The sequence below is a fragment of the Histoplasma capsulatum genome (genome assembly GCF_000150115.1).
Source record: "Histoplasma capsulatum G186AR genomic scaffold supercont2.3, whole genome shotgun sequence".
In the NCBI taxonomy this organism is placed as follows: domain Eukaryota; kingdom Fungi; phylum Ascomycota; class Eurotiomycetes; order Onygenales; family Ajellomycetaceae; genus Histoplasma; species Histoplasma capsulatum.
This window is the reverse complement of record NW_025544803.1, coordinates 646,269-673,041: the sequence shown is the minus strand read 5'-3', so window position 1 is coordinate 673,041 and position 26,773 is coordinate 646,269. Positions and strand designations below refer to the sequence as shown.

The window sequence follows — 26,773 nt, the reverse complement described above, 5'->3', positions numbered from 1 at the left end:
TGGCCCGGCTCGTTTTATCAGGGTGAAAATCGAGGAGCTGTATTATATATAGCAATTTGATCCTCTGTTTTGCTCCTCTCTCATTGCTGGAAAGGGGAACAGGATGGGAACAGGATGGGAAGCGAAGCTGACAATGCGTGCAAAACAAGTCTGGGAGGTTGGGCACTTGGGCTGCTGGCACTCGGGTACTTGGGCACTCGGGCCTCCCAAAACTCGAATCATATCCAAACGAAGCCAAAAGGGGAGCCAAGCGATGCAGGTTGCTGAAGATGGAAGCCCTAGCAAGGGTCACTTGGATCAGGGATCAGGATGGATGTTTTGCATAATCATTGGGGTTGGCGCGAAAGTTTCCATAAGCCCCCAGGTTCTTATCTTCTCCTGTTATCTTAGACATCACAAGTACGGAGGTTAGTTAGTTTTTACGCTTTTTACACTGCGTCTCCAATCAGCAAGCGTTCATTGCTTTATTTAGCTCCTTGATAAATTTGCCCCCTTCCTCTCAGCACAGTATCAACCATTTTGAGCCAACACGTCATCACTGTGTTTTATGAACGCGGAGGCGATGAGAGTTAATTGCAGCCAGTAACATGACAACCCTCAAGCCCTGACTCGCGAAGGTGGTTGAGTATTTGGCTGAGGTTCAATAATAGACTGTTAGTCCACCCGGGAGGAAGCGCGAGGCTAACCCGACAACGCGGCACGCATTACTGCATTGCAACTCAGTGGTTGGGTAGGTTGGGCAATTGGAATCTTAAGTATCGGATAAGATAGTAGTATCTCAGCGTGCTCGTTGCGTGTAAGGGCAGTTAGCCAAAGCGCGGTGCGTCCCTCAAGCGGTTCGGGAGACTGGAGCGCTGCAGTTATTCAATTCACCGCCGTCAGGTTTCCTCACGGCCTGTGGTGACCTTCAATCGGCTCCTTGTCGGCGCCCCCCGTCTCCAAGCAGCAGTATGTGGATAGCACAACGCTCGCAGCCATCTGGACGACGACGTGCGGTGACTCTCTGCGGGCCTTCTATAGGGACGTGGAGAGTGCCTGCGGTACTGCTATGTAATATGTATACCTTCCCCGGCGAGGTTTCAGATCGTTCAGCGCTTCCTGGATCCCTAGTTACTGGGCCTACAATGTATCGTGTCTCGCTAGCGGCAGCGATTACTATTATTCGGCCGTCTGTATGGATGCTGAGATGGGCTCTGCCTGTGCTCTGAAATGGTCGCATAAAGAGGGCTGTCCAGCAGCTTTTGACATCATCTCGTTGGGCCACGCGAGTTACGAGGCATTAATAGCATCCCTAATACGACCCATTTACTCTGTGTGTCGAGCAGTATCTGTAGTGCCAGCACTGATCTTTCGACAGACGAATACATTTTTGGCAGAGCTTCCGAGTCAATTGATTCGATTCGGTTTAACCCCACATGAAGGCGGTTATTTACAACAACCTAGAGGAGTCTGATATGCAAATACCTAAAGACCCTGATTCAACCCTCCTTGACCCACGCAGATACAATCCGGAACTAGGCTCTAATCCGTTCCCATAATATGATAAGAAGAAGCCACCCAACACCGTAAAAACAAAGAAAGAAAGAATACCCTTCCAATCACACCGAGATCGTGTCCCCTATCGGGTTGCCGATCCACCATCCTGCAAAATCCTTTAGACCTTTTACATCCTTCTCGCGGAAATCATACAGTCCGGTCGATCGTAAGATAAGATTCTCGCCATCAAAATACGATTCGATGACTCGAGCTCGTTGTATGCCCATGAGTGAGAAAACCAACACCTATAGATACCAACCAAATCAGTATCCTGCCGCAATGAATGGTAGTAAGAGGAGTAATACCGGCGAAATCATATGTTGGATAAAGCGTCGTTGTTTCATCTGTCCAAACATAAGGCGTAGAATGGCCAGCAATTCTCCACGGAAGTATTCCTGCTCATTCTCCTCTATGTTGTTGTAAATGACCGCCTTCATGTGGGGATGCTCTTTGCCGGCAATATCCGTCAACCTTAAAGCACCAAACTCGGGGTCACTGTATTGATATAGGCTTTTGAAGGGATGGTAATCGGCGACACTGTTCGTGGTAGTTAGAATAAATTTACCATAGAGAGAGGATATATAGAAGGCGAGCCTACCATCCCCCACTCCATGGCGTTGGGGTACCCTCGAGCCATTTTCGATTCTCACAACGGCATGTATAGTGCACCAGGTAATCTTCAAGAGCGTATGCACGATCAAGGGGCCGAACAAAATCCCCAGATGGATCAAACTGCAGTGCGGTCTTTGCACTGGGGTATTCTCCAAGGTCAAACTCATCGAGTTCTGGGACGCTTGGACACGCGGCGAAGAAGGTGGGCTTGAGGTCTGATTTCTCATCCAAAACCATGGGGAGGACGGAAATCTTCAGATTCTTGAGCTGTGATGCGCTCAGTTGGTGATCTTGGAGCTTTTCAACTTTGGCTTCGATATCGAACAAGACCTTGCGGCGTCGGAGGCGCTCGGCGGGTTCGGCGGACATGTTGTTTTGAGGGTGAGGGAAAAATTGAAGGTTAAAAGGAGTGTAATTGCTTTGTGGGAGTCTTTATAGGCTTAGATGTAATGTAGTCAATCGTTATAGGATGATGGAATAAGCGGAGTGCAGTTGTGTGTGGTTGTGTAGTTGCCGGGTTGCAGTTGAACGTGGTTTAAAAAAAGTGAAATAAACCATGCCTAAACATCTTTTATACACCCTCACTGTATATTACTAATCAGCTCTCATTTAGTCCTTCTACTTCAACATCTGGGGCTCTTCAACATCTGAAAAGCAGTTATGGCCTAGAATTAACGCTGAAGGTTATTCCGGCCCGAAAAATTAACCATGTTCAACTGTATGCGCGATAGTTGCCCCAGCGACCTGTTGGCCCTAGGCTGCCTATCACGGACTACTATGTAGCGCAACGCACACATATGCCTCAGCTGCCTACATGCTAATACAACCACTCAGACGTCCCGCACAACCAACACCAACCATCGCGCTTTCCCATGATGACCAAGAAAAGAGGACACCGCGTTGTAAAAACTCCGTACACTTTAGACGGGCGAGAAATCTTACTTTACTTTGAAGTTGGAAACACCACTGCTCAATTTCAGCACTGAATAAGACTTTGCCCCTCCTTTCTTCGCAATATCACCTACCATAATGAGTGGCCTCCCGAAGGTATTACCCCGAACAACCAAGGAGTGGGAAGGGTTTGTTGCGGCGAAGAGTCTCACTAACAAGACGATCCACGGGGCTGACCTTGCCTCTGCCTCCAACATCGGATATGAGCAGTTTCTGCTTTTCCGGGTTTTGTGGAGGACGTACAGCGGTCTAAAGCAATTCGATACTATGTTTGGGATGAAGAAATGGATATCGCGCGCGGGGAGAATGCTCGCGGGCCTCAGGTCCTGGAAGATATATTGCGATAGCTTCGGGGCTCCCTATGTGCCGGAAGGAACCTTCGCCATTGCCCGCCATTATCAGATGGAGGTTTTGAAAACTCGAGAAGACGTGAACCCCATAGCCTTCTCTACGCCTGTGGCGCATCGAACTCGCAGTAAGATGCAGCGACTGAACGCGCGGTCAGCCGACCTCCAACTAGAGACTCCTTCGAAAAAGTCTGTCAAATTGTTCCATACACCGTCTCTACTAGGATCTCCCGATGACCCTTTCACTTTGAGTGATGATGAAAGCCCTGATGACCCAAGCCCATTCAAGCTCATCAGTCCAGTTCCCAAAGGATTGGAGAATGTGCTGTATCCGCCGTCCAAGGATGAACAAATTGTGAATACGGCGCTTGTGGTATTTCTTAATGCTCTTACTATCCACTTCAAGTTGTCAAGCAATTGGACCTTACATCGAATGGCTTTTATCGCAAGATTTGAAGCAGCCCAATTCGAAGCAAGGACAGATGGCTATCTAGACACTGGCCATGGAAAGCCCAGTGTGCTTATTTGAGGTGAAGCCTGTGAAAAGGTCGATGAAAATGGTTCCAATTCAAATGCAGGAGAGTGCCCAGATGGTTGCTTGGATTAAGAGTGAGAGTGACTTGGAACAAGGGCGTGATAAGATGTATGGTACTTTCCCACTATTATTCACATTTACCTAGCAGTGCTGACAATGGAATAGGCGTGTTCATGTGTCCCAGGATCGACATGAAATATACGTGACCGTTGCCGAATCCAATGCCGAGTACCTGGCCTATTTGAATGACAAGGAGCCTTGCGGCAATCCTCCATCATTTTTGACCATGCATCAATTCGGCCCTTGGGATACTCAAAAATCCTCGCATATGCAGCATCTGGGGCCCGTTCTTTTAGCTCTCACGTTGCGAGCCGAGGCTGAGAGCAAGGCAGGTCGGGACAAGAGTTAAACCACCCACTAACCGAGGTGACAATCAACAGAGATGGGGGAACACTTTATCTATAATCCCCGAAGATGAGCTATCTGGAAACCTGGGTCCTTTTTAGCCAAATGGGATGCATTTCAGTGTTCAGCAGGAGATACTACATATATAGCGTGCTGAATTAGGAGTAGGTGATTGAACAAGTGAGCATGGTAATTTGTATGGAGAACTGTTCACTGGCCTTGAAATCTTGCCCAGTGATTATACAACTGTATGAAGGATAACAAGTTAGTTAACTAGTTAACAGGCTCCCACTAGTTAGCTATTATTATCCAATAGATTCCTGTGTTGAAGTCCAATACCTAGGCATATTAGAACTTTACGTGATTAACCAATAATAACGTGTCATTTGTAGATTAACCGTACGCACTAATTTTGCCAAACCTACGGACAAGGGGATAAACATTGAGATTGGTGTCATCTCCACTTGCTCCAGAATATGTAACTTCAGCGTAATGACAAAAGTTTCATAATTATGATGTCATACCTACTATTCACCAGACCCACCAATTAGATTAGAAAGGTGTGGCCAGCCAAGTTTCGGCTCTGTTTGGTCGATTGATTTAAAAGTGGTGAGCAACAGAGCACCAAGAGCAGAAAAAGGCCACTAAAACGAGAAGCCAGTGATATCAATGGCGTATCATGTATCCAATCCCAAAGTCCTCTGTAGGTCCAGGGAGGGCCGTCTGTCATGGCCGTCGCACAACATTCACATGTCAAAGGACGGAAGGCTTTGGACCCTAGCGTAATGATCGAATCTCATGAATCTCAGTGTGTCGCGTGTGCTTGCGCGGTTTGAGTCTTGGTTGCGTCAGGAGCTACCTAAACTCATTCGTCCCGGACAGATCTGGACAAGCGACGTAAGCCTGTTTGGGAAGGGTCATCCAGATGGGGCATTCGACAAGGGTCTGTGGATGTTGGCTGATTCGCAGTGATTGGGGGATTGATTGTTGCGTGGTGGTGATCGCCCTTGGGAACGAGGAGGGGGCGCTCCCGAGCTAGTAGTAACGAATCGCTGGAGTTCAGAAGGTTTCACACCTGCAGCCCGAGCAAAGGGCCTAGCGAGCCTAGCTAAGCGAAAATCCTCCATCGCTGGGAAGAGTGACGATGTCTTCGGCAGGCTGCTATTCGTTCGTGTCCATCGAGTAGCCCCCGAACACCAACCTTGGCGCCGGGAGACCCGGTTTTCTGGTCCTCCTTTTTTGATATCAGGCATTATTACGTGGTGCACCCTGCGCCTCCTATTTGGCCGAGTCGCGAGTATTTCAATCTGTTTTGGAATCTACTTCGAGGGCTGTGCTGGCTCGCTGCCAATAGATCATCCGCCATGTCCCAACTGTCCCAAGGGCTGGCAGGAAGACGTTGCGTGGATGACAGAAAACCGGGAACGCCGCCTGTCATTGGCTGGGGCATTGGACGTCACACCTATGCCATAACCGGCAAGGATACTGCCGATCATTTTAAAGGAGGCTCTGTGACGGAATATTGTAAATCCGAGTTGCTGACGCAGTTCTGACTAAACGGGGCCGCCAAATGACGCTATCCCGTATTCGATCGTGCCAAGATGCGCCCGTTGTCCCGTTGCCCGGCAACCGCAATCCGGAGCGTTTGTTTGTCGACCTGGGCCTCATCCCGCAACAGCCCCGCTCCTCTTGATATGGCAGATCTCAGCATTCTTCAGTCTCACAAGCGCCGAAAACTACTGGAGATTGCGACTAGGTCTCCACCTTGCGCTCAATTTCTCTCCTTTCAAATTCACTATTCCAAGTGAGAGAGAGTTGTTTCTTTTCGCGCGCACCGTGCGGACGCTTGACATCAGAGTACCCAGTATCGAGCGAGTGTGTTGCATATATGTTAAAGATGTGTTAACAACGTGGCATCGAGTGAGCTGAGGTATATTTGCGCCTGTGGAATTTGGTCCCGTTGACAAAAAAAAAAAGTCTCAGGCGCATGAGCCCGGCCAATCTACTCTGTCCAATGTTTCTTTGTTGGTTATCGCAAACGTATCGGTAGGCCGCCAAGTCACCTCACGCAACCGTTTGGGAGGGGATCAAATATGCGGAAAACAACCTCATTCGGCCTCGCCGTCGGTGTTCTTGCTATGTTGGCTGGAAGAGTGCCCGCCGAACTGCCCTACAACCCTTCATACATCAGCAACCCGGTTTCACCAAACCAAACGGAGGTCTTCATCCTTTCTCCACAAAATTCGGCCTCTTCGAATAGATTCCGGCTTCAGTCTCTGGATATTTCGACTTCGTTCGCGGTCTCCCAGCTCCCGATCTCAGAGAATTTTGTTAACATGCCTTTTGTTACGGATGATGGCTCAAATTCCTTTATCTCCACTACTGACGCCGCAGGGACCCTGACGGTTTATGCTGGAGACTGCCACACCAACTCTTCTACAGTCTGGCGACTACTGCGTACCTATGGGGATTCGTCCAATAATTTGAAGTGGCAGGAGTTACCAGTTCTTTCTGCCGGAGGCGAACACGTCCGTGGACCTTCATATTTATCTGCAGCTGTTTCATATTCTTCCCCGGTGCCACCGTCACTGCCGGGCCTCTTCGTTTTTGGAGGAATGTGCCCATGGGTGGACAAAAAGGATAATAGCTGGGTCTCTGCGGCCGACTATTCCAAATCTATCACGTCTCTCACTGCTGATAAGGCATCTTCGATCCCTTCCTATCAAGCTGAAATCATAACGCCGGGATCATCTCCAGTTGCTGAAGCAGGATTTGCCATAACACCGTTGGGGCCAGCTTATTCGAATTCCTCCAGTGGTAAAACGATCCAGCATCAAAATTTCGTTCTAACCGGGGGCCACACTCAGGGAGCGTTCATCAACATGTCCCAGGTTGCGTTGTTTTCTCTCCCTGAAGCTACCTGGAGCTACGTGTTAGTCAGCCAGGACAGTGCAACTCCATCTCTACCAGACCTGGACGGTATCGACGGGGTGGAGCCGCGCTCCGGCCATACTGCGTTATTGTCACCAGACGGCAGCAAAATTATTGTTTTCGGTGGCTGGGTCGGTGATATCAGTCGTCCAGCCCAACCTCAACTTGTTATTCTTGAGCTGGGAGCGGCGTATGGAGGATCTGGACACTGGAAGTGGACTGTACCTCGCCAGACCATGCATGGACCAAAGCCTGGTACCGGGATTTTTGGCCATGGCGCGGCAATGCTTCCTGGCGGTATAATGTTTGTAACCGGAGGCTATTCGATTCCCCAGTCGGCTCCGAAACAATCACGTACGGACCTTACCGCTAATACCAAAGGATATCTCTTTAACACGACTTCGGAGACTTGGATCACGTCTTACATTCCTACGAACAACATGAGCCCCTATCGCCATGCGAATCATGGACCTCTTTCGCGGAACTCACAAAAAGCTGGCCTTGGGCTTGGCGTCGGCATTGGGCTTGTGATTGTCACTGTTATAGCATTTCTTGTTTACCGCCGTCGCTCTCGTCACGCTCGCGAACGTCGCAGAACTCGGGAGCAAGTGCTCCGTAGGCTTGCTTTGGGAGCGGAGCGTCCACATCTGGACCCTTCGGGGAACGTTCACCAGCCGACGAACAACGTCACGGCAGAAAAATTGGCTCTCTATCCCAATGCATACTCATGGGTTGGCAATCCCAGCAATCGTGACTCTAAAGATACTGGCACTGCGTCTGCGGAAAGAACAGGGCTTCTGGTAGATATGCCAAGTCCCACAAGAGGTCTTCGACGGAGTGTGCATTACAGAGGATGTCAATCCTCTCCATGCTTTGAGAGTTCGAGAAGGAACGTAGGATTCAGTGGTATACATCCGATCGACGAGGGAGATGAATGTGAGGATGCCATTGACAACAGTGCGATGGCGCTAGAGAAAGGAGCAACTCAACAGCAGAACCGGACATCTGTTATCTCCAATCCGTTTAGTGATTCTTCCCGCTATAGCGATTCTTACAGTGCCAGTTCGTTTCCGCAAGGCATAGCGATCCATGAAAAATCATCCTCAAACGAATGGACGGATACTTCCGAGTCCAACGACACCGCCTCCAGGAGTTACTCTCCAGATAAGAGTCTCCGAACACTATCGGGTTTCTCTGAAGTTTCCAGCTCTTTCATGTCGTCCTCCTCGCAGCCCGCAAATCGTGTTTTTTTGAACAAAAACCTAGCGGACGGTCCAGCTGCGTTCGAGCCCATCCAAAACTGGTCCCCTGAAAGCCACTTCCAAGGGCAGTTACATGCACACTCTACCGGTGGTGGCAGTAGCTACGATCCGGTCAACGAGTTAAGTACACATACGACGTGGTCCTCGGACAACACCATTGTATCTCAAGGCCCTGCACATAATGCAACTTTCGGCCGAACACAAGCAGAAAACGAATTTCTGCTTGGTGTTACGCCGTTGGAGTCATCAAGGAGAGGGTTGAACGTGATGCAGAACAAAGGTCGGGGATTAGTTGGTAATGTCCGCCGCACCCTCCGTTCCGTCAGGAGAGCTGAGAATATCGCAAAGTCGAATTCCGTGAGCCTGGAAAATATGTCGTCAGGCTCTCAACGCTCTCAGCGACTAGAACAACAACAGCAGCAGCAGCAGCAGCAGCAGCAGCAGCAGTATGAGCCATACAAGCCGTATCAGCAGCAAATGAGTACAAGCACGAGTCCCACAAAGAGCCTATATAGTTTTCAGGATGGGAGAGAATCAACAACAACTTCGGATTCACATAGCATTCCCGGACGCGCCATGAGCTCCGCCTCGTCAATCCTGGGGCGCAAGCAGGGTGCGAAGGACTGGGGTGCGAAGCGATCCTCTGCTGATAGTGCGCAGATACGGCTGCTTCAGGCGGCGCGCGCTGCTGATGCTAATAATCTCTACGGAGCAGCATCGTCGTCGGAGAGTGGTGCTGGTATGAGTTTAAGCAGCCATTCACCAGATCTCCTCGACTATGATGACGATGAGGAGTGGGACGTGGAAGCAGCGGCGGAAGGCAGGTTGGTGCAAATTGCCTATACCGTTCCCAAGGAGAAGCTTCGGGTGGTCAATCCTGGCGTTGGAGATTATGTGGACGAACGATGATGATCAGACGCTTCCAGAAATTGTGGAGCTGAAGATGAGACCGCGCCGCGGTGTCGTTGGAGGGCCCCGTAATCAAAGCTCAAGCGATCGGATTCCACTTGGTTGTTTTGGCGTCGGTGCTTTTTTTATATCTTAGGGGTTCCCTGTTATTCGAATGGTTTTGTTTTTTTTTGTTCTGCTTCTATATTCTCCGTTTTGCTTGCGATTTTTCTTTCTTTGGTTTTTTCGCTATATTTGATAGGCCTGTATGGGTGGATTTTTGGTTATTTTGTTATTTCTTTTGATAATATGTGGATATATGATGAATTGGTACGAATCTCATTTTCTGGCATATGGGTGGATGAGATCATGTTTTACGATACTATCGAGGAGGTATACGAAATCTGGGGCGCGGTTTCATCATGTTTGTTCCCTTTCCTTTTCAGAGAGCGAGTCTGCCAGAACCCATATGCGGAGTGATTGGCAGTATGTAAGCCTGAAATCTATTGTTTGTGGTCTGTTTATTCTATATAATATACACTCTCTAGATAAGATATAGTTAGTCTTTTTGAAAGATGTTTCAATACATGAATACACATTGTTCCAGAATTCAAACTCTTTTCAATCGCTGTATTATATACAATGAGTTACACCCTTTAAATGATGTAACAACCAAATATTCGGGGAAGAAAAACAAAATACAATGCACTTGCATATATGCACGGTGATCCCCACTGACAGCTGGCCAACAAACGGCGCTACTCACCGTACATATAGATATGCATCAGTCAGCGTCCAAGCTTGCTGACGAGCCAGCTGGAGACGTTCCGAATTTCGTCCTGAGAATCAAACGCGCCGGAACCGGCGAGGACACCTGCCCAATCGGAAATTTCATGCAGCTTCCTATTCGCAAGGATTTGGCCGGTCCGTTCGGATTGGACGTCAGCCTGCTCGGGGTTTGCGGAGGTGGAGATCTGGCTCGAGATTATTGCGCCGGATTTCACTCGGAGGAAGACACGTGTCTGTGCAGGGGTATGCGTGTTAGTAAGGGCTTTTGTTTTCTGTTTACCAGTGTGACGATAAGACGTAAATTGGTATGTTTGGGGGGGAACCATTGGCTGGTACTCACCGAGGAGGGAAGGTACTGTGGAAAAGGAGGTCTCGGTCTGGGATCTTCGTCCGTGGGATGGGTTGAAAAGGTAAATTGCGGTGATTGGCAGTATTTCCATTCCAAAGACTAAAAAACAAATAAATAAAGAGAGAGAGATTAATTCAAGGGGTCCGACTAATTTTTGCGAAAAGAGTCGTGGGGCTACAAACATGAAGTTCTTGGATGCCTTGAACTATTTCTGGCTCACCGAGTGCGTGGATGTCAGCAAGTCCACCAACCGCCCAGTTCTGTGCCATGTGGACCTCCGGGTCAATTGCATGCGCGCGCTGAGCCCTTAGAACGGCATCTGGATGGATGCCGTAGAGTTGGGCAAACTCCTCCATAATGTTGGAAATCACCCGGTCCATGAGAAAGGTTGAATCAACCACACTTGAAACATTTCCTACTGGAGACCTAACACTATCGACTCCTTTTGCTTTCAAGTAAGGTCGAGCTGGCGATCGTAGGAATGAGGTTATATTTCCGAGATTGGGAGAGTCAATCAAGCAAGTGCCGTGATGCAGAGCTCGAAATCGTGTCAGTTTATAAGCGGAGCCAGAGATTTTGAGGGAATGCGGTATTATTTTTTCGGTTCGAAGGCTTGTCGGATGCCCTGTTTCAACTTTAATTGTTTCTCTAGATAGCGTTTCTGGATCCTGTCCTAGGACAATATCATGACGCCCATTGACCCTTGTGTTGACTGCGCCGACGCGCTGGAGAGCCCTGACCACCATCTCAGCATGCTTGTCTCGATAAAAGACGGGTTTCGGACAGATGACACAGTAATTCAAATTGCCTTCGTCATGAAATACAGCACCACCTCCAGATCTCCGCCGTACAAAGGGAGCGTTGCTCGTAGATCCATCCGCAATGCTCTGGGGCCCACGATCCAGCTCTCGAAGATTGATTTCGAGCCATGGGTTCTGATTCCGGCCGATGACGACGCAGGGTCGATTTATGTACAAGAAAAGTATACTCGAGTCCTGAGGGGAGTGCTCGAGTAAAAAGTTCTCAATTGAGAGGTTCACAAAAGGGTCGTTAGAGAGGGATCGGTAGATCTGATGCGTGCTGGATTCCCTGTTGACTGCTGCTGCAAGGCTCGACGCATATTTTCTGCTGATAGAGAAGCCCTTTTGTTGGAACCTATATCGCCATGGCAGATTTGCAAACGGCGTCCATTGCGGAGGGCGCAATGGAAGCATTGATGGATAGCAAGCTCATAATAAGGAATGCTCCCTCGAAATACAAACTTCATCAGGATTGTTGGTTGATATCGAACCGCAAGAACTAGGCCCGAATAGGCAACGTTCAGCCGGAGCTCCAATCCATGGGCTGAGTCATCCACATCATGGCCTGGGAAATTTTTATTTTGCAATTGGTGGGGCTATGACAATTGTTTTCGCCTTCGGAATGAAAGACGATATTGAGAAATTGTAGAATATATATATCTGGCGACAGTGGCAATATATCACCCGGTCGATTGCGTTACCTTAAACTATCAGAAGTTGCTCGCGCAATACTCCCGCCGCCAATTATTTGGTGCCCCTCCTCCAGTTTGAGAGCCCCGCGCCGCAATGTCTACATTCGGGGAATATTTCAGAGTGACGACGTAAGCATTGACTTCTTATTTTCACCTCTACTCTTGATCTGAAAATATTTTCTAGCTATGGCGAATCCCATTGCCGGTCCGTTGGCTGCATTGTGGATGGCTGCCCTCCAGGAATGGCCCTCACCGAGGAGGACATTCAACCACAGATGACTCGCAGACGGCCAGGTCAAAGTGCTCTTACCACGCCTCGAAACGAGAAAGATAAGGTGGAAATACAATCTGGGACGGAATTTGGCATCACTCTGGGCACGCCAATTGGTATGGTTGTCCGGAACGAAGATCAGAGACCCAAGGACTATGGTGGAAGCACAATGGATCTTTATCCCCGCCCTAGCCATGCGGATTTCACTTATTTGGAGAAATACGGTGTGAAAGCTAGTAGCGGCGGGGGTAGAAGCAGCGCTCGTGAAACTATAGGTATGTTCGCATTGAAGCTTGGGTTTTTCCGCGCTTTTTTTTGGGAGCGGGCAGGTGAATGCCAGGACTACCGTTGCTGACCATCACAAATTATCAGGTCGGGTTGCGGCGGGAGCTATTGCAGAGAAATACCTTAATCTATCACACAACATTGAAATTGTCGCTTTTGTTTCATCTGTGGGAAACGAGCATCTCTTTCCCCCGACTGCGACACACCCCAACCCAACAACAAACCCCGAATTCTTAAAACTCATCGCTAACATCGACCGACCAACGGTTGACTCTTTCGCTCCCGTAAGGTGTCCCGAAACAGCGGCGGCGAAGCGCATGACCAAAGTCATCGAACATTTCCGGGATCAGAGTGATAGCATAGGGGGAACCGTGACGTGCGTTATAAGAAATGTTCCTGTCGGGCTCGGGGAGCCATGCTTCGACAAACTTGAGGCCAAACTTGCACACGCGATGCTTTCCATTCCGGCAACAAAGGGCTTCGAGATCGGGTCCGGGTTCCTTGGCTGTGAAATCCCAGGCTCCATTCATAATGACCCATTCGTCGCAACGGCCGATAACCAGAATGGACAGACACCTGGTCAGAAAAGATTAACCACCAAAACTAACAATTCGGGTGGTATACAGGGAGGGATTTCAAATGGAGCATCAATATACTTCCGGGTCGCATTCAAACCTCCCGCCACAATTGGCCAGGCTCAAACGACGGCTAGCTATGACTTCGAAGAGGGCGTGCTTGAGGCTAAAGGCCGACATGATCCTTGTGTCGTTCCCCGAGCAGTCCCCATAGTCGAAGCTATGGCTTCCCTCGTTGTTATCGATGCGTTGATGGCTCAAAATGCCCGAGAAGCGGCTAAAAACCTCCTCCCCCCCCTTCCTCAAACTACTCCTACGCATCCTACCAGCCAAAGATAATTTTTAACATATCTGCTGCTCTTGGAATATACGTTGGCGTGATATATAGAAAATCAAACACGAGCATGTAATGGGCGAGAATAAATATTTTTACGGTTTCATAAGAGTGATGCGACAAAAATCGCATTCAGTAGGAGTCGAAAATTTTTGGCAATTACTATGTTTCGGGCTCATGCAGAGAAATAGATTTACGTTTCTATATATGATTAACTTATGCTTGCAGAAACGTCAGTGAACCTGCAATTTCTGCCAAGCTCACAACTTGAACTCTGAACTCTCCATTTGGTTAAATATACAGCCATTGATGCATCTTGTTATTGTTTCTTATCATGATTGCCACGCTAATTAAGTGACTCATTTCTGTCTCCTGCAATGATAGCTCAGCTCTACTGTCTTACACCACAACGAATCCGTCTCCTCTTCTACCGTCGTCTCATACCAATTGGCGAATAGCTCAATGGTCGTGGGACCTCCAGCGCAATGCCCAGCAGTTGCCTTTCAATCTCTATATCAAACGGACCTGGTTTAGCCGTCTCCAATACGAAGCACGCCGCCAGCGGGAGCCTTGGAATGGGGCGGCTTTTCAAAACCAACAACATTTGTGTCCCATCCTGCGGCATAGTGCTTTTGTCACTTGGCACCGCATGCTTTGGTTGTATATACGGATCCGCCCACACTATCAGATGGACCACAACAAAATGCCTACGTCTATGAAGCGCAAGTGAGGGTGCAATGCGAAGTGTCATGAAACCCCTCCAGAATTATCTATATAAACCCTCTTTGCGTCTGCTCTACTTCCCAAATGCGATGTTTATCTTTTCTAATTCTCCAGCCTTGTCTCCTGCTCTGCCTATATAACAATACATGCGGTCTGTTCCTATTCGATGCCAAATTCATTTCCAATTGTGGATTTTAAGAGTTTCCACCCATCCCTACTCCATCCTAAAATATCATCGGCCCGGGACAATATCATGGAACCCAACGCGATCTACTTTAGTCTTTCAGTTCTTTCAGTTGAATACCATTGAAGGATATACGTCTCTGAAGACGTGGAAAGTGGCATCGTTCACCACGCAAATAACGAGACGGGCCGCTGGCTGTACGAGCGCAAGCACACCAAAAGAGCTGTCCGGATAAAAATGTTAGTATTGGTCTTGAAGATAGGGACTGTCTCTCTACCACAAGCGCACGTCCAAATCGACCAAAATCTTAGGCGATCCAAATATGATCACTCAGGCTCCTGAGTTTAGATGCAGGAAATGGGCATGCATTAGATAGGGTGGTACGCTTGTGCAATATGGGCATTGTGAATGCTTCCTGAAATATCGGTGGTGATGCCCAAAGCCATATGAACTCGCAGATGCGAATCGAGCCGAGATAGTGCTGCTCACGCGGGAATATACCGTTGCATCGTCGTAGTTGTACTTTTTGGAAGGTTCTCTTTTTTCTTTTCTTTTCTTTTTCTGGTCATGGAGGCTTGTGGTGCAACACATGGACATGAGACGGGTTGTCTTCACTTATGCTGAGGAGTGATGCGCTGTCACTATGGCTACACTAGTTCACTATGTTTAAGTTTTTGATCAACCTACAGTTTTCATGGTTAAGGTTATTCAAGATATGAGATGGCCCGTTGATTGTCACAATTCTACACCATAAATTTAATACCCTTTCAGCCACAAGTCAGTTTGGTGGATCGATTTGGCCAATTTGGCATGTAAAAAGGGATTCAATCTTATGTGACAGCATTGCAAGAGACAAGCAATACCCTCGTAATAATTTTCAATATCATTTTCTAAAAGTCAATGAGGTGCTGCTGTATCTAATCTAAATACATATAATCCAGAGTAATAAAAACATATACCTGACGCCTAACAATTTTCATCAAAATATACATCATGTTTAATTTCTTGAAAAACGCTTCAAACATTCTCTGCATCGTGGCCCCGAACCGTAGCGGTAAAAACTACGATCCCAAAGCGCTCAATTGGTGTCATGACAAGAGGGTGTAGGACCAACCTACGGAGTTCAAGCCCGACGCGACCGCAACGCATACCGTGTCGGCCGTGATTGCGCTTGCACTTGTTCTTGTAGCCGTACGGGAGTTTGCGTTTGTTGTTGCCCTTGCAACCACGGATCATCTTCCAGAGTCAACCGACTAATTCCTGGGCTGGGGAGGCGCCTGCCCGGAGAGGGAGGAGGGAGAGATGTATATTTCTGCCGAGGGCTAGGGGATTCAGAGGCAGTATCTGATGCATAGCTGATGGAGGCAGTAGATGTGGTGGTTGAGGGTGGTGAAAAACGGAGGCTGTCCGGAAGGGTAGAGTTGAAGGACGGGAAGGAGGGAAAGGAGGAGACAAAGGGTTGTTGGCGGGGAATTGAGGTGTAAGGGGCTGGATGGGTTGCTGTTGGGTCGCTGGAGAGAGATGTAGAATGACTATAGGAGGGTTTATGATTGTGTTCGGTGAGAGCCTTGTGGTGGTACTGCGTAGAATCGTTGAAGCTGTTCATAAAGCTGTTGCTGTTGTTATTGATGGTGGCGATGGTGGTAGATGGTGTGGTGTGTCCGCCTCCGAGACCGGGATTCGGTTTGATGCCAGGGTGGGTCACAGATGAAATGAGCGTTTGTTGGCTGGAGGACGGGAAACTGGGTGCTTTTTTGTGAGGGTCTTCGTATGTTTGAGATTGAGGTTGGGTTAATTGGCAGGTTTGCTGTGATGATTTTTTGTCCAGAGGTGGTTGCTTCGTCGAATTTTGAGGTGACTGTTTTGTATTTCGTTGAGAGAATGAGTCCTGGGCCCTCACTTCCTGTCCTATCATGAAAGCCACAATCGATTTTTCTGCAGCGTCAAATTTGTACTGATTATATAGACCCTGGTAGCGATAAGTGGCTAGATAGATGCACACAATCAGTTCGATAATTGATAGGATTAGGTTGACTGCATTCCCGGTAGTTAGGGGCCTCATAAGAGACTCAAGGAGGGAGAAGCCCGCAACAAGAAATGAGATTCCTAGGATTGCGGTTTCGACAGAGTTTCTGGGCCATTTAAACACTTCTGCAACAAGGAAAATAAAGACGGAAATTGCAAGCAACACCCATTTCAGAATTTGAAAGGAACTGCCGGGGTGCTCTTTTGACCTAACAGCCCATTGTTGCCTCTGTAAATCTACTGGTTCATCTCTAATCGAAAAGGCTTTGTCGAAGAGGCTCTCCAGACCTGTATCATTTGCAAAATCACTGGGAGGGAAAAACTTTGGAGGAGCCATAATAGTTTCCAACGACGATACAGCTTTGCTCTCCTTGCTGGCTGATAATTTTGGTTGTAAAACTGGGGCATTATGGAATGGATTAGGTTTATGTCCTAGGGCTTTGAGAATGGACTGGACTGCGCCCGGGCTCGGTAATCCCAAAGGTGGCTTTTGGGCTGACGGCAATTTATTTTGTTGTTGAACTGGAATAGGTTTGGGGGCAACGCTTAATTGCAATGATTGTTGAGATGGTGTCCAGTCCATCGCATCGGCGTCATCAACGATATCTGTCTGGGGGGACGGCGGAATAGATGGCTCCGGGGCAGTTGGTGTAGCCGGTGAAAGCCTATTAACCGGGAACCGATGTAAGCTAGCCTGTGAATTAAGAAACGAGGTCTGAGAGTCCGGCGAGCTCGCAAGCTGTAACTGGGTTGAATGCTCCTCTCTTGGTTTCTGGGGTAGTAGAGGTTTATCGTCCTCCTTCCATGAGATAAGCGGAGTGGTATCATTTTTGATAACCCGTCTCGACACGATCACAGACTATCATACGAGTTAGCAATTATACGATTAAGACTTCACGATATTAGAGAAACTCACAATTACAGTAAAAATGCCCATGAAACCATGGATAGCAGGAGCAATTTTGGGATTGAGGCCAGTGATTGAAGGGTCCTGTAAACTAGCCCAAGCGACAAATCTGATCACAAGAACAACGATTTGGGCCTTGTAATACTCGCCCAGTCCAGTCAATCGTCCACCTCTCCCATCCACCTTAAGCCTAAGTTTCGGATTCCACCAAATTGATAGTATCGCTAGGGACAAAGCCAGTCCTGCAACTGGCGTCAGAACTGAAGAACATTCGCCGAAAAGCGGTTGATGCTTCCAGAGCCTGTCAACACAAAATGGAACCAGCCTTAATGACAGATCGGATTCCAAGTTCTGAGGGGCGTTGCCAGCAACCATTGTCCCCATGAGGTTCCAGGCAAGTTGACCAGCAACGCTAGCCCAGAAGCAAACAGCACCAGCGAAAACTATCATGCTCCTCCAGCTCCAGCGATTCGCCTGGCGAGTATGTCGGAAAGCCCGGCTTTTCTCCATCATCCGCATCAGGTGGTCCGACTTCGCCGCATATCCAGCTTGTCGGATGCGATCGCGCACCTTGGGCTCGCAGGACTCGCAGACTTGAGGGTAGCGCTCCTCTAGACTCTTCCGGTACGCGGGGTATGACACTTCATAGACTTCATAGTCAGGATGCGACGGCGACGGTAGGTATGAAGCAAGAGTCTGGGTGAGGAGATGCTGGTTTTTCAAACACGTTGAACAAAACAGCGACGAGTCTGGCACTGCGATTTCAAGAGAATTTGCTCTGGGGAGTGGTTGTGCGTATTGTGTGTATCGACTGCCCGAGGAAGCTTCGATAACCGGGGGATCGGTGATTTCGCCATGCTATTTTGATCAATATCAATCGCGCGAGGTGAGATAGGATATCAAAACGCGCTCACCTCGTCAAGGTAGTTCACTGCCAGGCAATGTTGACACTGCCACTTACGGAGGGAGTCGGACTGCGACTGAGCAGATCGAACGCCGCAGTAGAAGCAGCTCAGTCGCTTTTTGAAGAGGGATGGCATGGCCGGCGACATGCGACATGCGACAACGCGTTGGGGGTCGAGTGTCGCTGGCGTGCGCAAAGGGGAGGGCAATATATATTTTTTTATGTTCTCAGGTAAATAAACGCGGAGGAGTTAAGCCAAGTCAACACAGCAATTGCCGAGAAGCTTGGCAGCGTCGCCTGGAGAGGAATGGACGCTGTATATTTATACAATTCACACCATCCACACTGCTTGCTTGAAAGAGAGGGAATAGAAGATAAATACGACAATTAATGAATGCGGGAATTCACAGGTGTTCAATACTTCTATGGCCCGGCTACATAGTCGATTCTTCACAATGCGATCAATGGGATCTTATGTGAATGACTATTGACAGCGTCAGACACAGCATTGGGGATTGGGGAATATAGTCCTCTCTACGGCCATTCACTCGGGAGCTAGTCTCCCAATCGCATACTATATGATTGGAATCTCTAATATTATCTATCTTGTTTGTTTGTGAGGGACTAGACTCAACCCGAAGTCCGTGGAATGATTGAAAACGTGAATCTATTACGGACCAACCTCGAAACACGGCATCACCTTCACTTCCAATGGCTTTGGTGACTCTCGTGTCCATCGGGCTTACGACAGGTGCCCTGGGTATTTGGCTGGTAACGCTCCTGTCTTCACCGAATGAGTTGCTGCATTCATTCAGTTCATCTCATGGGCCGGAGAAGTTACATCCTAGCTACGCACGAACGAACTCCAGCTAACCAATTTTCCAGATTACCTGTTACTACTATTATCGCACATCCAACGGTAGCCATAGCCACACTGATGGACCGCCGTCGAGCCGAGAAAATGCATCCCGTCATGCTCACCTCCTCGTCGTTCTGGGCAGCGGCGGGCACACAGCAGAAATGCTGTCCATGCTAGCGCGTGCGCCTCTGGATCCTAATATCTTCACCCACCGCACCTATGTCGTCAGCTCAGGGGACTCATTCAGCGCTCTCAAAGCTACGGAATTTGAGAAGGACCTTCTTGAGCAACATTTGCCTCCTGCTTCTCCTGCTGTTACTGCTGCCACTAGTAAAAGAGGGCCAATCCCGTCTCCGCCTACAACTCTGCAGAAACGCCGCCGACAGGAAAAGAAGCCTGAAGAAAGGAAGCCTTCAGATTCGTCTGCCTCTAAAACACTATCGGAAACACCTTCGTCGTCATATACAATCATCACCGTTCCTCGCGCAAGAAAGGTACATCAATCATTCCTGACAGCGCCGGTATCGACCCTTCATTGCCTGTGGGCCTGTATAAATGTTCTCCGAGGCACACATCCTGATCAACAACCGCAGAAGGGTCATGATATATCCTCTCCATTTCCAGCTCTAACCTCAACGGGGCTTTCCCCACCAACAACACCCTATCCAAACATAATCCTGACAAATGGCCCCGCCACCGCCGTCTGCGTCATCCTAGCTGCAAGGATCCTACGTGCCGTCGCCTCCATGTCCATATTCCCCCTCTGTAACTCCTTCCAACAAAAACCGTCACAACAATCGCAGTCCTTTCCCAGGCCCCAGGAAAGATATCTACGCACCGTATTCGTCGAATCATGGGCACGCGTCACTACGCTTAGTTTATCAGGGAAGATAGTGCTGCCGCTTGTGGATCGGTTTTTAGTGCAATGGGACGGGCTGGCAGGGCGTTCGAGCTGGCTCGGTGGGAAGAGTGAGTTTGTGGGTGCGCTTGTCGCATAGTACTAGAATTTGGGGGTTGGGGGAACAAAACCGGAAACAGAACACACATCGCAAAGCAAAGACCAGGTATGCACGGTTCTTGTTATTGTCCTTGCGCCGAAGTATGCTGTACAGTACATATCGTGGATCAGGAGACTGAGTACTCTACAAGTCCCATCCTTGAAAAAGAAAGAGCACTTGAGGCTGCCATGGGCACAGTGAAAGGGAAAAGGAGAAGAAATGTTTTGAGACGACGATCGAATCTTGCGTGCAGTCAGTTTGTCATACCGTCTGTCTCCCTTACTATGGTCGTCGCTTAAGTAAGTGCGCGCGAATGTAAAAAGAGACTTCAAGAGGAAGCCTTCGCCCAAAAATGAAAAAATAATAATTAAAAATAAAACCATGTAATCTTTCATCTTATAAAGTACGACTTGCTTCGCGTCTTGTATACTGCGTGTAGCACATATCACAATGTACAGTACATGCAAACCACATTGAGAGTTCCCTGGCATCCAGCCCTCGCTTCGATCCATCCCCGTCATATTGGGAAGGGGTAGCAGTTCAAAGAACTCGAGATATTGAAGCACGTAATATTATCAACTTAAGATCATTATATAGCACATGTACCATTAAGCTTATTCCGTGAAATCTCGGTTACAGTAGCATTTTTGAAGGAGTGTGAGCGCGATGAATTCCTGGAGAAGACAAGCGGTTTGCACTTTTACACATCATCGTTTGAGCACGTAAGAGGATTCCCTCCTTCAAAAGATAACTCCCCAGCAGGAATAGGTTGAAGCATTGACTTCTCTGCTCACAAGGACTCCGTAACATGGCTAATAGCTAATGTGAAAGACAGGGGAAAACGAGGGCCCAGGCCTCTCACCAGCCAGGGAGGGTGGTTGAAGATGTGATGAAGGAAACAGCTATATGTCGTCATTGTCTTTGGGCAACAGATGAAGTATATTCTGCCTGGATTGCGGGGGAATGATCTGGCCTGTGTCAAGTATGTCTGTCATCAATCAAAATTCAGTCGATGCCAGCGTAAAGTAAAGATCAAACACAGAAAACAAAGCTCGCATATTCCAATCAAGCTCGGGCCTCTGGTTTTGCAAGGAATATAGCTCCGTAAGTTAGCTCCTCTACGAACTAGAAATTACGAAAAGGAGAGGAAAAGGGAAAACATAATTGGAGGTAGTGTCTTGCGGAAAGGTTGCCCCGTCGCCTCTTCCATTTGTTCCTTGACTTTTAAAAAGGAACTTAGACAGGGCAGCACCTCAAACCACTGGATAACAATCAAGTCTTCCGGGACTACTCTCGACTGCGTTTCGGGTGCCCTGACGATCAACCTTGAGCTGCTTGACAGTTGGATGTGATGACTTTCTCCCCATCCCTGCTAACTCCTGATGGAAAAGCGCTATTGGACCGCTGCACTGGGCAACCTGTGACGTTTGCCGTATGACAGCAGGACATGTGTGTTTCGGGAGAAGAGAATGCTAGGGCGGAGACGAATTCAGGGCAATAATAGCAGGTCTCTGTTTGGTCAATTCTCCGAGACGATGTCTCCTAGGGCCTGACAACAGACCAGCTTCCTTTCGACCAGGAAATGTGGAGTGAGAAATACGCGTGCTACGATGGAACCCTCCAGGCGGAAAATGCAGTCACAGGCCTTGGGGTGGACCGAACGAGACTCGGTCAAACTGTGTGCACAGTCAGGATGCCTCGTTTTCACGCCCAGGGTTGTCACAATCTCTCGGCGAAAGAAAACGCGGAGAATACTAGTATCATGCTGATGGCTGGCTCAAGAGGGGCAGCACCCTAGAAATCCAGGACAGGCACCATGAGGCGGCCATTGGGCAATTGGCAACAATCGGCAAGTTGACAAGAATCACAAGATGACGATGGTTCCTCAAAGATTTGGCTGGGGCATCGGGTCGAACAAGACAAGAGACGTGGACAGCCAAGGAATAATTCCCGTTCCAATACACACATCGCTGCCCAGTGCCCAGGCGGTTAAGGCGTCGCCAGGCACGCACTACCCAACGCCGCCGACATCATTCTCGAGAACAAGTTTTAGGGTTGAAGTTTGAGCCCAAAATCATGGGGGAAATGAAGACGTTGGGGATAGCAAAACTCTCTACACCCAAGCGGGATCCGATCGCAACCAGGCTGACTTCAACATTTTATACGTTGTCACATCGTGTCTCATATTACACTGTTATCCCAACGCCATCCCGAGCGCTGACGCTTCCGGAAGAAAAATGTCAAAGGGAACCGACGCGGAAAAACACTCCTTGTGAAGCCCGCGATGGTATCTCCAAAGTTAGCGAGGCTTTGGTTCTTTCCTCTACTGCGGGAAGGATATCGGGTGATTAAATATCCAATGGACATTGATTGTGTCTTTTAAGCAAGCCACCAATCCTTCGGGGACGGATATGGGATTAAAATCGCGGGAACCCTGTTTCTTGCCCTATTCCTGTTCCTGCTTTTGCTCTTGCATTGCTTTCTGTGGCTGGGTGGACAACGGCCGCTCATGCCGGAGCGTTTTCGTCTCTGTCTGTACATGTTGTGGACCAGCAGCAATCTGGTGGTTGCGTGGGGGTCATCATCTAGAGTGCATGGAGTGTGCGAACCTGTCAGATGTCGGGATACAAAGGAAACATGGTTGAGCACGTATGTTTTGAAATTGGAGATTTCTCTATTTGACCATTCAACATCCAAGTCATAACGCTGGCATACGTGATTACCCCTGGAGAGATGCAGCACCTTTCATGGGAGCCTGAATACCTTCTCTTCTGTCTTTCTGTTCCATAAGGGCAACCTCAAATGAGAGACTGAGATGAAGAATTTGCTTTTCTCAACTGAAAGAAAGGAGATTTGATTGCTTGAAATACGAAGGTACGCTGAAAATGCAAGAGCACTCACAGCACCAGACTCCCGGCTTGTTTGCTCAGACCATTAGGCATATTGACCTTCCCATCAGCTATGCTGGTATGCATTGGCTTTTAGCATGCATACTCGTGATATGAACAAATGTATAATACAGTCAAAGTTGTGGTGCAATTTCTTCATTCCATTTTCCACGCCTGTCCTGCCCACATTGTTTAAGTATTTTTCAATCGAGACACCATCCATCGCCGGAGGCTACCAGGAATCAGAAAGAGCTGAATAGCTTATGTGAGAAGACGGCTAGATCAAGCAAGTGACTGAGAACAGATCAGCCTCCATCTCCAAGCCCTAACTAGACGGGTCTCATGAGTGTACTCTGTATAGTAAATCAAAAATTTTAAGGCCTCTTGGTGACACTAGTCCCCCCTCCCCCCCACTTCATCCCCCCTCACCTTGTATCTCGTGTCTAGATCATTGAACTGACCTTGAACCCTACACGTCATATCCACCCCTGCAAGCCTTATTAGGCGGTGATGATAAATAGTATGTTCTAGACCTCCAAGGATCTATTCCGGAGTTCAGGGTTCTGAGTGATGTCTTTCTATGTATGACACCGCCTGGTCTCGGAGTTCGTCTATCTGGGTGGGAAAGAAGAGACAGGTGGAGAAAGTGATAGTATTGAGAAGAAGCAGAAGACCAGAAACACTCTCTGTCTCCGGCGTGTCGTGCGTTGTTTTTGCAGCCCAATATCACACCAGCTGGCCCCACGCCTCAGAAGCTGCAGCAGGCCTTGTCCTTGCAGTATAAAATCGCAATTATAGCTCGATACCAGGCAAATCAAATGCGCTTCCGACTGGCCCCCGGCCGCTACGGCCGCTACGGAACAGACACAGGACCAGTGGTTTAGCAAGGGGGTACGACGCTCCAGGAACAGTTTTTTTTTTTTCTTCTTCTTTGCATCCTTTGCTCCTCTGCGTTCTTTCTCTCTTGCCTGACCGCATTCTTCATGTATCGCCCTGTCGTTGACCGCGGGAAAATAAACTACTACCACTACGACTACTACTACTACTCCCAAGCGCAACTCAAGCCTTTGACCCGACCAGGGCCGCTAGCCCGATGGAATGTTACAATGGAAACAGCTTCGCCTTGTTGCGGTCTTGTTCTGCAACATGTTTAGCATGTCTCTCTCTGTCTAGGACTAAGCGGGATGGTGGAATAAAGAAAAGTCTTTTTATGAGCGACGGTTGTAAAAGCATATGTTCTTTCTGATATACAGATATGTATGCAGGTTCTCAAGCAAACTAGAATCTGCTAAACTCATGATTTCACATGGGATAGTTAAGTCTCTGTTTCTTTTTTCCCTATCTTTCTCTAAGCCGAAAGCCTGGTTCCCCTCCGCCAGCTTTCTTTCTTATAAAGACATGGTTCCGGATCCCATCCCATGCTCGATGGGGACCCCCCCGACAAGCGAGAAGTCTCATCGCCATGAACAACACTGGGACAGACCACCTGCTGTGTCTCCACCGATGGTGGGGCGACAGCACTATCAGTGCTAAGTGTCAAAGTCTGCGCAGCGTATGTTGAAAGGGCGCGTGAAATTGATACGCTGTAGAGCTCCAGATTGTCTTCTCTACGCTCCAATGGCCCAGACAAGATCCTTATAGAATCTTCTTGATAGATACTAATATAGGTGCAATGCAGTGAATTTCCTTCCATACTAGTAAACATTAAAGCCATGTCCGAAGTATAGATACGCAATAATCTACACAGCTGGGCGCCGGGTGCAAAATTTTTACTCTTCGGTTAAAATCAAACAAGTAGTCATATATCCGTGGCCATGAGAAGAAGAAGTGAATTTTATTTTATTTCGTATCCACAGCACAGCATTAACTTACTTATCTCGTTTTTCTCCAATTTTTTCCAATTTTTTTCCAATTTTTTTCCATTTCGCCCCCATCGCACCTCGCTATCCCCCATCAGGCGATCCAAACCCACGGAACCAGCCCCGATCAACGGCCGCCGTGCTGCAGGAACCAGCCTGCAAGCGGAAGGTTTAGGTTTAGGAAGGGGGGGGGAAAAAGCAAAAAAGGGGAAAAAGAGAGAGAGAGAGAGATAGAGAGAGAAAGGGAGGGAGGGAGAAAGAGCGAGAGATCCTGTTAACCACTCTCTACCTGTCTCCTACGGCCAGAAGACGGAAGCCGTTTTGCTTGCTTCTTCCTGCGCAATTCACATAAAAACCATAGTAAACTATAACTATCCAATAACAAAAAGAGAACATCTCTTTCTGTCGGCAAGCCGCGCGCGATGGGTTCAAATAAAGCCATCATCTATAACTACATCATCTATAACTATAACAACACATTATTAATTTTGCATGTCTAATTCACATTCCCCAGAGAGAGCCACGATATGCCCGGCGACCTGGTTCAGACGAACAGCCATCCCGCGGCCCCACCGCCCGCCCACCGCATGCAAAGCAAATCATCACGACAGCAACGGTGTAAGAACTTTCCCTCAGAAGTTTTTGGTTCTGGCCCTATCGGCCGAGGGGACTGGGACCTCGGTGCGACTCCAGCAGAGTTCAGCGATGCCTGGACCAGAGGAACAGGAGCGATGGAACCATGCTGCCTCGAAGTTTGTTTCCCTGACCCGGGCCCGGTAACGAGATGGCTCCTTTGGGGGGGGGAGTTTTTTCCTTTCTTTTTTTTTCTTTTTCTTTTTCTTTTTCTTGGTGTGTTGTGTGCTTCTTTCTTTTATTTTCTTTCCTTTTTCCCCTTGCCACCGTTTCCTTCTGCTTCTTTCCGCTGGCGCAGTACGTCTCTTTGTGTGCGTGGTGGCCGGCAGGTTTACTAGATATCTGATCCGTGGACAGTGTGTGTTTTAGCCGATAAGGTTTGGAAGATTCTGGCGGATGCAACGGACAGAATCCTCGAGATGGTTACAGGATAAATAAACAAATAAATAAACAGATCCGATAAACAAATAGAAGAAACGGGAAGATACAAATCGCACCGGGGGCTTTCAGTACGGAATCCTGTCAGCAACACAATTAGCAACAACTAACTAGCTAGTTAAACTAGTTAACTCATGTCGCCATATTGTTAGAAATTCTCCGCCGCTTCTTTTGCGCCTGTTCGCTGCCTTCTGCTGCCTTATTCTTCCACTTTGCTTCGTTGCGCGCAGACGACCCGCATGAAATCGCACGAATCGTTCAAATCAACTGAGAATAATAAGGAATAATCCACGACTGGCTTTCTTCCGTGACGAGCACAAATCCTCCCTCTCTAACACCGCTTAGTGACCTTCACCTTGGCCGGAAGCCTATGAACGAGCTCGCTCTGTTGTCCTGCACGGTTGGTGACAGTTCTCCTCCAGAGTCAAATAGTTGCTGTGCTGTGCTGCTACTGGCTGCAGCAGCATTCTTCTTGCTGGACAATCCGTAAGTGGCTGCTTTGTCTCCTCCAAGGCTCCTTTCTTTGCTTTTTCCTCCCTCGCCCGTCGGAGTTCCCAGTTGTTGCCCGATTCCTGCCTTGTCCTCTGGCGCGCTGGACAACTCAGGAGGACCGTCGCAGACTGAGAGATACATACATGCACCGCTACTGCCAGCCAGCCAGTCACCGTCCCGCCCGACGCAGTACGGGAGTCCATCCCCTCCCGCAGCCGTGTTGTGAACAGCTCGTCCATGACGTCTGTGACATCTGTCTGTCCTGGTTGTTCCCCATCTGCGTGCTGTCCCGACTCTGCTG

General features: G+C 48.5%; 7 protein-coding genes across 7 annotated transcripts; 4 read left to right on the top strand and 3 right to left on the bottom strand.

The window, feature by feature from the left end:
* Positions 1–907: 907 nt before the first annotated feature.
* On the bottom strand, positions 908–2,517 carry HCBG_02399 (uncharacterized protein; the record flags this gene model as incomplete). Its single annotated transcript, XM_045429448.1, has 4 exons — positions 908–1,204; positions 1,605–1,781; positions 1,842–2,073; positions 2,135–2,517. The coding sequence occupies 4 exons, from the start codon at positions 2,515–2,517 to the stop codon at positions 908–910; spliced, it is 1,089 nt and encodes a 362-aa protein (XP_045289343.1).
* Positions 2,518–3,177: 660 nt separating this feature from the next.
* HCBG_02398 (uncharacterized protein) lies at positions 3,178–4,390 on the top strand (the record flags this gene model as incomplete). Its single annotated transcript, XM_045429447.1, is given in 3 exon segments — positions 3,178–3,963; positions 3,983–4,089; positions 4,147–4,390. 3 exon segments carry the CDS (start codon positions 3,178–3,180, stop codon positions 4,388–4,390), a joined length of 1,137 nt encoding a protein of 378 aa, XP_045289342.1.
* A 2,089-nt stretch (positions 4,391–6,479) lies between these two features.
* Positions 6,480–9,488, top strand: HCBG_02397 (uncharacterized protein; the record flags this gene model as incomplete). The annotated part of the gene is made up of 1 exon (XM_045429446.1): positions 6,480–9,488. The coding sequence occupies one exon, from the start codon at positions 6,480–6,482 to the stop codon at positions 9,486–9,488; it is 3,009 nt and encodes a 1,002-aa protein (XP_045289341.1).
* A 767-nt stretch (positions 9,489–10,255) lies between these two features.
* Positions 10,256–11,819, bottom strand: HCBG_02396 (lipoyltransferase; the record flags this gene model as incomplete). The annotated part of the gene is made up of 2 exons (XM_045429445.1): positions 10,256–10,528; positions 10,788–11,819. The coding sequence occupies 2 exons, from the start codon at positions 11,817–11,819 to the stop codon at positions 10,256–10,258; spliced, it is 1,305 nt and encodes a 434-aa protein (XP_045289340.1).
* A 199-nt stretch (positions 11,820–12,018) lies between these two features.
* HCBG_02395 (chorismate synthase) lies at positions 12,019–13,567 on the top strand (the record flags this gene model as incomplete). The annotated part of the gene is made up of 3 exons (XM_045429444.1): positions 12,019–12,226; positions 12,282–12,643; positions 12,741–13,567. The coding sequence occupies 3 exons, from the start codon at positions 12,192–12,194 to the stop codon at positions 13,565–13,567; spliced, it is 1,224 nt and encodes a 407-aa protein (XP_045289339.1).
* Positions 13,568–15,592: 2,025 nt separating this feature from the next.
* On the bottom strand, positions 15,593–18,441 carry HCBG_02394 (uncharacterized protein; the record flags this gene model as incomplete). Its single annotated transcript, XM_045429443.1, has 3 exons — positions 15,593–17,353; positions 17,411–18,259; positions 18,316–18,441. 3 exons carry the CDS (start codon positions 18,439–18,441, stop codon positions 15,593–15,595), a joined length of 2,736 nt encoding a protein of 911 aa, XP_045289338.1.
* A 575-nt stretch (positions 18,442–19,016) lies between these two features.
* HCBG_02393 (glycosyltransferase) lies at positions 19,017–20,531 on the top strand (the record flags this gene model as incomplete). Its single annotated transcript, XM_045429442.1, has 2 exons — positions 19,017–19,076; positions 19,191–20,531. 2 exons carry the CDS (start codon positions 19,017–19,019, stop codon positions 20,160–20,162), a joined length of 1,032 nt encoding a protein of 343 aa, XP_045289337.1.
* Positions 20,532–26,773: the final 6,242 nt, after the last annotated feature.